Source organism: Cannabis sativa, chromosome 3 (genome assembly GCF_029168945.1).
Source record: "Cannabis sativa cultivar Pink pepper isolate KNU-18-1 chromosome 3, ASM2916894v1, whole genome shotgun sequence".
NCBI lineage: Eukaryota > Viridiplantae > Streptophyta > Magnoliopsida > Rosales > Cannabaceae > Cannabis > Cannabis sativa.
Genome location: NC_083603.1, coordinates 40,483,867 through 40,494,539, shown reverse-complemented (window position 1 = coordinate 40,494,539; position 10,673 = coordinate 40,483,867). Strand labels below are relative to the sequence as shown.

Sequence of the window (10,673 nt, the reverse complement as noted above, 5' to 3'; positions counted from 1 at the left end):
TGATGCTTTCAAATTTTTATGATTATAACTCCATTGAATATTATTAATTTTAAAATTATGATATTAAAAAAAATTAAAAACTAAAATAAAATTAACATACGTGACTTGACACGTAACATCTATCTAGTATTTATTTATACATATACATGATATTTGTACTGTTTTTTATATGGTAGTATTGTTATCTAATTTCTTTGTGTGAGTTGTTCCATACTATAATTCTCTTTGTTAGAATGTGGATACTATAGTGACACTATAGTGAAATGAGAGTTTATTCATGATATTATGAAAGCACTAATTGGCTTGATCGATCTTCACATAAATAATTTTGCTTCTAAATTAGGGTACGTATTAATATACGTACATTTTTTTCAACCCTAAAAATTAGAAAAAGAAAAGTGTGTGTACGTATTAATATACGTACATTTTTTTTGAAAATGATATATGCGTACGTAGTTATTAACACCATATATATGTAGTAAAGTGGAGTTGTCTTTATTATTCATTTCACAATAATAATAAAGACGTAACCTTCCCATAAATATACAGAGTATCAATTATTATTTTTTTTGTACTAAATATTTCAAATTTAAATTTTGGTATTTTTTATAATAACATAGACTATTTATGTGTATACTTTTATATACATAATACATTTATATAATTATATCTAATATTATTATTTAAAAAATTATACAAAATTATTCTAAAATTTATAATATTTTTTATTTTTTATTCTTATAATTTTAAAATGAATTTTAAAATAATAATATTTAGTGTATCCAGTGACGAATCTAAAAATTTTTATTTTGTGGGAGTTTATTTATTATAAAAAAAATATTTATATACCTACATTATAATTACTATTACTAGATTTAATTAATGAGATTATTTCACAAATATACAATAAAAACAACAAAAAAATTATAAAAATACGGTTTCACAAAATTTTTTAAAACATTTTTACGATTTTTTTTTATTTTATTTACAGAAAATACGGTCATTTTATGTTGTACTCTTATTAATTTGTTGTTGATTTTTTGTTGTTATTTTGATGTTATTTACATGTTACTTTTATGTAGTTTTCTTGTTGTGTTTATAGAAAATCGTAAAAATGTAAAAAAAAAAAAAAATCTTTAAACGTAAAAATGTAATTTTTTTTACAAAAAATAGTGCATTGTGTAATTATCCTAATTTTGGAAGCTTTTCTACTATTTTGGTCCATAATTATTAAATTAAAAAAAACTTATATTTAATTTTTTAAAAGATAATATTTTTGTCAGTAACCCCCACATTAATATGAGTGAGCCGGTATATCAACATAAATGTGTTACATGTATAAAAATGTACACATAAGAAATGATATCTTAAATTTGCTAATATTTTAGTAATTTAAAAATTTTTACCGTTAAAATTTAAATTTAGTGTGACTGAAACGACAATTAAGAAAATTTAATTGTGAAAAACTCAAATATATAACATCTTATTTATATCGACTTTTTTAGGCCAACTGCAACAGGATTTTAAAAACTCAAATATAGTGTGAATTTACATTATAATCACTCCAAAGAGACACTATAAGTTATATTAATTTTGGGTTTGTTTACAATGTCCCACCATAATTAGTGAGCACTATAGACTACACTATATAATTTTTTAATTTTTACTTTTTAATAATTATATAATATACTTAAAGAGAAAACTAAATAATTATATATATTAATGAAAACTTTATAAATGTATTTGTTTGTATTTTTATATTTTTAAGTGTGTGAAAAAAAATATTAAGGATATTCGCGTTGCGGGTGGTGCAGTTTTTGGCCATTTTTTCAAACCAACCCGCACATGTAGTTTTTTCAATTTCCCAAACTGCACCCGCACCGCAAAACTAAAAAACCGCAAAAACTGCACCGCAAAAAATATTTATTGGATTTAACAAATATTTAGTATTAAAATATTCTTATTATATTAATAAAATAATAGAATAATAAAGAATATAATATTTAGTGTAATTTTTAGTGTTGTGATTGGAATTGAAAAAAAAAATTAGTGTTAAAATAGTAGTTTTTTAGTGTTGATTTAACACTAAATTTAGATTTCTCTACTAGATGCCCTTAGTAAAACCCTACAAAGTGAAAGTTGCGCCAATAACGCAAAAAGTTTTCTTCTTTTTAAAAATAAATTAAAAAAAAATGTGTAGTGAAAGAAAGCAACATAAATAAGATCGGATAATTAATTACAGTTTTGTGTTTTTTTGCATATTTTTAATACATATATACATACAAATATTTATAATTTTTTTTTGAAAATAAAAGTCATCATTTTATTAAACGAATAACTCCATTATTAAGTACGGTAACAACTCAACTGGAACAGTGTCCAAGTCGAAAAATCGATCAGGGTGAGATATAGAGGCCCTTGCAAAGGAATGAACCGCTACATTTGCTGATCGTTTTACAAAATTAAAAGAAACATTACGCAAAGTATTTAATAAATCCTTACATTCACTAATAACTTTGCCAAACAAAGAAAGCATAATCATAGAGCTACGGATAGTTGTACAACCGAAAGACAATCCGTTTCTAAAACCACATTGAGCCACGGATATTTGATCCAACTCAAAGCCTCCCAGACTCCAATTGCTTCAGCCACAGGAGAAATCGAGCCATGGAACAACTTTGTACCGCCTTCTACAAAAAAATCGTTGGAATCTCTCGCCACAAACCCAATACCATAGGTAGAGTTATCACTAAACACAATCGCATCAACATTAACCTTAATACTATTACCACTTGGAGCACACCATTGCTCAGCCCCATCCCCTGGAATGAAACCAGTGAACATCTCATTATTCGAATTTTTGAGCAACCCGCCATTGATTAAGGTAGTTTGTTGGAGAAGCCACAATGCTTTCAATCCCCATCACTTTGTTTCGCCAAACTTTATCTTCCTAGCATTCTAAATTGCCCAACACAAGGCCACCAACAGGCTTGAGTTATCCGAATCAAGTAAAACAAATTGGTTCATACACCAGTCCATAAAAGAGACGTCCTAGTACTGCATTACCGTACCAATACCCACCCGATCCCATACCGCTGCTACAACTGGACAAGATAAGAGAGAGTGCTCAATGGTTTCAGGAGCCATAGTACAGACTAGACAAATAGGATTTACATTCACTCTCTTTGATTGAAGCTGAGTCATTGTTGGAATACATCTTTTCTCGGCACGCCACAACAGATTCTTCATTTTCGGAGGGGTTTTGAGTTGCCACAGCTTCTTCCAAAACATGTCTTCAGTTGAGGTATCCAGCCTGAACTCACCATTAAGTTGCTGCAAAAGCTTATAGGCACTCTTAACCGAGTACAAACCAGAAAGTTTAAGTGACCAATTCAGAGAATCATGAGTTGGCGGAGACAAGACAGGGATAGCCTGCACCAACAATCTGTCACGGGGCAGTAGCAAATCCTGAAGATCTCCTCTTCCCATCCCGATCCATCAATTTTCATCAAGTTGCACACTTTAGCAATAGTCAAGCTCGGATGAGTAGAGATTATCATAGGATTCTCAACATTCGGAATCCACGGTTCACCAAGAATAGATATACTTTTATCATCCCCAACAACCCATCGGGCCCCTTTTTTACCAATGTTTGAGCCTCCAACATACTCCTCCACACAATACTCGAATTCGAACCAATAGTTGCAGTAAGGAACGATCCCTGAGGAAAATATCTAGCCTCAAACACATTTGACACAAGAGAATCAGGATTAATCAAAAGTCGCCATCCTTGCTTTCCCAACAGAGCGAGATTAAAATCTCGAAGGTTTCTGAATCCCATACCGTCCTTATCTTTGTGCCCACAAAGACGCTTCCAAGAAATCCAATGTATGCCCGAGGATGAATTTATATAAACACCTTACATTCTGAATAAATAAAAAACTGTGACAGTCAGTAGTCCCGTGATCCGTAAGGGGGAATACCGGGTAAGTTGTGCAATCCCACATCGCCTGGGGAAGGTCCAGTGGGATGATTCTGAGATTGTGTAGGTATGGGACTATACAGTTGAAGAGAGCTTAAATGGATTGATTGGTACTACCTATATCAACAAGGTGCATCTTGTTTTCCGGTAGCCCATCTCGAAAGAACTCCACAGTTAAGCGTGTTTGACCTGGGGCAATTTCAGGATGGGTGACCTCCTGGGAAGTTTTCCCAGGAAGCGTTCGAGTGAGGACAAAGCATGCTGGAAACACTCGTGTTGATCTGTAGGGTCAGTCATCAGTCGATGAAGCAGCCAGAGTGACGTACTCGTGTATAAGAGCTATTTATTCCGTGGGTGTAAGGGCCCAATGGAAACTTGAAGCGGGGACGTTACAGAAACCTTTAAAAATCATATATATATATTTTTTTAAATATATATACCATATATTAATAAGAAGAAAATTTAAAAGCCATATTAATAAAATACCAAAAAAAAAATCTAATTAATATATAATATTGTCCCCTTGCTCTCTGAATTTTTAATTCCATCCTGAATGGGTATATACTAATTAATTTATAGAGATATATATTGCCAAAAATGCATTAAATGTATTTGTATGAATATATCCAACATCCATGTGTAAATCTTAATAATGGTACAACTTCCAATATATATATATATATATGTCACACTATAACAGCTAGCATATTGGTATTTATATAGATGTAATCTATAATATATGTTTGTGATACATTTAGTGGGGTTTGTTTTTTTTGTTTTTTTTTTATTTTGGTTGAAATTTATTAATTAAAACATATTATAGTGGGGTTTGAATAATATTATAGTGGGGAACAATCCTCATGATATGATTGAAAAGAGGGAAATGAAATGCAATGGGTGATGTTATGTGTAAATTAATGGAATTTGGACATATAAACATTGGCAATGTGAGGGTGAGATCATTTCTAATGCTACATATTAAATGCAAAACACATGCCAAAGTCAAGCTCTTAACCTCATGGGGCTCCCGCATGACGATTTATAATTAGGGCCGATCCTGAAAATATGATAGAAGCTTGATACAAAATATGATATCGATATCTATCATATTTGTATTACATATAAATGATAATTTTCAAAATATGAGAATTTTTGGACCCCATTTGATTGGGACTTTAGGTATTATAGGAGGTTACATTGCCAAAATCTATTTAGTTTTAAATTTTATTGAAATTATTTTATTTAAAATTTGATTTGAATTGAAAATAGAATAGAGAATTTATTAGATTGTCAAATAATATATAAATAATTTATTATAATAAAAAAATTATATAATAAACCAAAATTTAAAAAGAAAAATAGAAAATACGTTAAACACGAAAAAAAATTATTTATAAAAATATCTCTATAGTAAAAATAATAAATTATTTTTTTATTATTTTATAATTGTCACGAGGTTATTTTTGATTGTTTTATAGTTGTTGTGAGGTTGATTTCTCGTTATTTTTTAATTATTATTTTTTTTATTTTTGCTGAGCAAAGTGTATTCATATATATTAAAAATTTACAGGTGTATTTTTATAATTAAAAATTTTAGACCGTAAAATTATAAATAAAATACACAAAAAAAAGAATATTTTTAAAAATTCTCCTATATTGTAAAGTAAGACTTATGAAGGAACTCTATCCTACCTAATAGATTTAGGTTTATTTTTAGGATATAAAGATGGTTAGAAATTTTTATTTTGCAATCTAATCCACATTTTGATTTTGAAAAAAAAAAGAAAAAAGAAAATCTTAATCAATAGATTTGGCTTACTCATACTTAGGTTAGGACTTGACTCCAACAAGAGATGTAAATTGTGTTGTATCTCACTCTCATAACATAAACTAGTGTCCATATTCTCTATGCTATAGTGTCAAATCTAGGTGACTATATAAAATTAATTGAAAATTTAATAAAAAAAAAGTAACTATAATTATAGTATGTATGAAAAAATACTTCAAATGAAAGAATGAAGAGACCAAAGTGAAAAAGATGACCACCACTATTGGTTCACATTGCTTTGCTCATTCCTCATTCCATATGTTTAAGATTCTCAAATCCCTACCAAGTTGTGGAGAAGTGAAATTTTCAAAAATACAATTTTTTTTTTAATCTTTTATTTATAATTTTATGGCTTAAAATATTTATTTACAAAATTAAGTTTGTATTGCTCAGTAAAAAGAAAAAAAAATTAAAAAATAATAAAAAATTAATCTCACGACAACTATAAATCAAATATAAATAAATTATAAAACAACAAAAATAACCAGAAAAATAATCCCATGACAACTATAATACAAATATAAATAAAAAAAAGTAGCTAAAAATGGCTTATTATTTTTACTGAAGAGATATTTTTGTAAATAAAAAAACTTAAAGCATACTAATGAAAATTTTTCTGGGTTAATGTACTTTTGTAATTTTATTTTAAATTTTTGGTGAATTGTATAATTTTTTTCTAATCCTAATATTGGTATGTTAATAAACTAAATAATAAAATATTTTTAGAAGGTTAAATATTAAAAGTTATTGATTGAACCCTTTATTTTGTTGAGTGACAAATTAGATCATGTATTTTTCAAAATTGTATACTGATTTTTTTTTTTTAGAATAAAACTTAATAATAGTATATGATAAGATTAGTTATATTTTTTTCATCTGTTCGTGTTAAAAATTGTTTTCAAGCTGATTATATTAAGAAGAAAAGTTAATTGAGCTCAGAATTATTTCGTATCATTTTAAAAAATACAGAATCTAATTTATTTATCATTTAACAAATTAAAGATCTAATCGTTAAATTTTACAAAACACAATATCCAAATAGGATTAACCATTTTTAAGAATCCAAAAGTTGAATATTCATTATTAAATTTCTAATCAATTCTATAGACTTCTTTTTCCCTTCTTCCATAGTGAGAATTTGGTTTAGAAAGAGAAACACAAATAGAGAGTTGGGCTGGTATCAAAGCCCATTACCCAATGTAATGGTCCATCATCCCATTTTGACAAACGACAAGTAGAAATGGAAAACGACAATATTTCTCACTCATATAAAATGTACAAAAGAATGAAAGGTTTTTACTGTACTTCTACTCATAATGGATTCTATAAACTATAAAACAATATATATATGGAATATATATCAATACTTGTTCAATTGAACAAAATTTACATCATATATTATTGTTGGGTAATATGAAGGGGAAAAAGAAAAGAAAAGAATCATAAATATTTTCAATCTAGTATTAATGGTGTCAACTGAACCTTCAGCTTTCTCACCATCTCAGCTAAAAGTTGCAGAGCTTGAAACTTCTTTTATAGAACAAAATGTGTTACTGCAATAGTTGACTCTGATGAATTTGGAGAGAAGAATTTCAGTTTGGTATGATCTTGAGTAGCTCAATATCAAACAAAAGAGTCTTGTCTATCAGTCCTTGGTTCCTTAATACAAAATCCAAGGCTCTTTGGCCCTGAAACATGATCAACATTGCATGATCTTTAGGAGAATTCCACACCTGAATGTATATCATAGAATCACTAACACAAAACAATAAGGAGTGTTACCGAAAATGTTGTTGGTCTGGGGCCGCTCTTGTTGTAATCGTTGTCAGGGTATCCCAACTCCGGGGGCACTATAATCCTGCATCACTGGTGAACTAGATTGTGAAATTTGCTTATACATGTATTCTCACCTATATTGAATATATGACATTGTTTGGCAAAAAATAATTCTCACAAGAGTGTTTTTTTTGCTATGATTTGGAAAATGACCTTCAAGACACACTGAACACCCGGGTTTGGAGACTATTTTGCCAAAAACAACTCGAAAGAATGTATTAAAAAATGCTCTTTCACCAATTAATCGATGAAAGTATACTGTTGGTTATGTTCTCTGCTTATTTTAGTTCTACTTTCTGTTCTATAACTTTCTTCACTATCAAAAACGGCCTTCGGGTGCTATCAAAACTGTGCCCGGCCATAAGAATTTGAAGAATGAAATGTGATGGAGAGTTATGTATCTTTCAAACTCATAAATTGTATTTCTCATAAAGCTAATTACTTTTTGATTCCAAGAAAAGAAAAAGCAGATGCAGCACCTTCTAATGCTTCCGATAGTCATGCCTGTTATTGCCTCCTCGAAAGCTGGTATTACCTGCCATTCAAGAACCAACATAACCATCCATTTATATAATCAAATTATTGTCAGTGGGTGCATAGATTTCATCTTATGCTCAATCTATCATTCTATTCTCTCTCTACTAAATTCTACATTGTTGTGTGTGAGACAATTGAGCATAAACCCCCTACCCTAGTAACAAGAGATAAAGGGAAAAAGAGTGTGTGTATCACCTCTTGAGATCCTATTCGAAACTTGAAAAAATCCTTGTCATCACCCTGCAAGATCGAAAGACAGTGCCTGAATCAAATACTCATCATAATTGTATTGATTTTAAAGGATGTGTAGCAGCAAATAATACCTCAAATGAACCGCCTTTAGTCTTATTTCGAGCTTCAAATATACGGCCATAGTATCCTATTGTGTAACCATCCCAGTCAACCTGAAAATAGATACAAATCGAACATTGGAAGAGTGAAACTTTTTGGGTGTTTTAAGTTATAGTAATCTGGGCAAAGAGCATACCACAACAGTGTCTCCCATCTTAGGAGTAGGGCCTTCTCCAACTCGCAAATCCTGAATTCCTCTCGAATAAATGATTAAGATAGGAAAGGATTAGATACAAAGAGAAATGGTAGATGCAGTGGGAATGGAAGGTGAGTAACCTTATACTGAAGACCTGATTCTGTTTGAGTATAATCCGGATAGTTCATTTTCGTTTTCCCATAGTCCTTCCCTCTTAATGCTGGCACTGCATCCATGTATACATACATACAAACATATACCCAATAATTCTTTTGCAAATGCTTCCAAAGAATATATATATTTATCTATTTAAAGAAATAAAAGATAATATTACTGTCAGTGAATTGGGCTGCAGCAGCAGGTCCAAGAGTGGTGGAAAAGTCCCATAGTGATGCAACTAGAAAACCCAGTGATGAAATGACAATGTTTCTTCTTCTGCTGTCATGATTGAGTCTTACATTGATTCCTGTACTTGCATCTTTTCAATGAACAAGAACACATAAATCCAATCAAATACTGTTCTTTTTCTTTTTCCTATTAAAAATGATTTTTCCTCTCAACTATGACCTTTGTAGAGTTTTAGTCGTTGAACCTTTTTTGTTACAAAATTTTCCCCAAAATACCTACTTCAGTTAAATTCTGCTAATTTTAAAATAATTTGCTTAAGTGACCATGAGTCACAAGAGAGTCTATGTAATAACTTTAAACTAGTTGAAATCCTGTTTATTTGTATTAAACATATATATTCTAACTCCAAAAAATGCATATATATATATTTGTTCTCATAATTCATCATTAAACTACTATTTATGTATTTATTTTTATCTAAACTCTTGAAGGGTATTAAAATTAATGTCATGTTAGTGCTAAATCAACAAATTGTTCAAAGAAATGAGTAGAATGTAATTGCAAAGGATTATTTGCAGCAAATTATATAGTTCACGGAGCAAAACTCTACAAGGGTCATAGTTCAGGGAGAATAATAAATATCTATTTATTTATTTTGTATTAATTAGAAACAAAAGTAACACTAACTCTCACCAGATGGTGGATGTGAAGATAAGTCAAGTTGTCCATCTCCAACAGCTTGACATCTCTAAAACCAACACAAAATTTGTTTGAGTTGAATGGCATAATATCACATATTTAGAAATAAGCAATATACAGACATTAACATACCTGAGTATGAGCTTGGGTTTGAGTTTGAGTTTGAATCCCAAGAATTAGTTTTGGTTTTGGACATGGAAGGGATAGTGTGTGGTGTGGTGGTACACATCCAAGAGCAAAGGCTGAAATTGAAGCCATCAGAGTACTTGTTCTGTCTACCTAAAAGGGTTAGTTAATATGAATTAGAAATCCAAATTCTTGATGTGAAAATGTGTTTATGAGAAAACCCAATTGGTTATTCTTTCATCTATAGTTTATTTAAGCTAAACAACAAAGCCTTGCTTAACTTGACAAGTGACCACTAAACTCACTAAACCTTCTTCTGTTTCTAATAAAATACAATGAACACGATGAAAAGCTACTAACTATAACCAATTTACACACACAGACATTTTATCAAACAGTATATAATCAACTACAACAATATCAAAAATACAAACAGGTAGAAATGACAATGGCAAGAAATTGAACCCACAAAAGAAAAAATAGAGATAATTCAAAATTACCAACCAGATATGATGAACAACAGCAAGATTGTGAGTGTAGCAGCTGCTTAAGCTTGAAGTGTTCTCAGAGGTAAGAGGATGAAGATGAGGGAAGAAGGTACCGGAAAACAGAAACTACAAGAACATGAAATGTTATTTTTTTATTATTATTATTATTTTGGATTTATATCAATAAAGGTCCTCCAATATCATAAAACATTACACTTAGATCCTCGAATTTTATTTTATATCATTTAAGTCCCCAAATGCACTAAAAGCAGTTTTTTAATTGAAAAATAAATAATGATAATTACACTCAAATTATGTCTAAAATATATACTAAAATCCTTT

At 29.7% G+C, this 10,673-nt stretch overlaps 1 protein-coding gene across 2 annotated transcripts; it reads right to left on the bottom strand.

Moving 5' to 3' along the window:
• Positions 1 to 7,092: 7,092 nt before the first annotated feature.
• Positions 7,093 to 10,500, bottom strand: LOC115708727 (peptidyl-prolyl cis-trans isomerase FKBP19, chloroplastic). 2 transcript variants are annotated; one of them, XM_061111103.1, is made up of 11 exons: positions 10,348 to 10,500; positions 9,850 to 9,996; positions 9,712 to 9,766; positions 9,005 to 9,148; positions 8,811 to 8,896; positions 8,671 to 8,721; positions 8,507 to 8,587; positions 8,379 to 8,423; positions 8,126 to 8,181; positions 7,593 to 7,668; positions 7,093 to 7,498 (listed from the first exon to the last, which is right to left on the bottom strand). In XM_061111103.1, exons 2-11 carry the CDS (start codon positions 9,973 to 9,975, stop codon positions 7,403 to 7,405), a joined length of 816 nt encoding a protein of 271 aa, XP_060967086.1. In that variant the 5' UTR covers positions 9,976 to 9,996; positions 10,348 to 10,500; the 3' UTR covers positions 7,093 to 7,402. The 2 variants fall into 2 exon arrangements, 1 of the variants encoding a protein (XP_060967086.1); XR_009686602.1 differs by having other exon boundaries at positions 7,425 to 7,498; positions 7,593 to 7,676.
• Between the last annotated feature and the right edge of the window lie 173 nt (positions 10,501 to 10,673).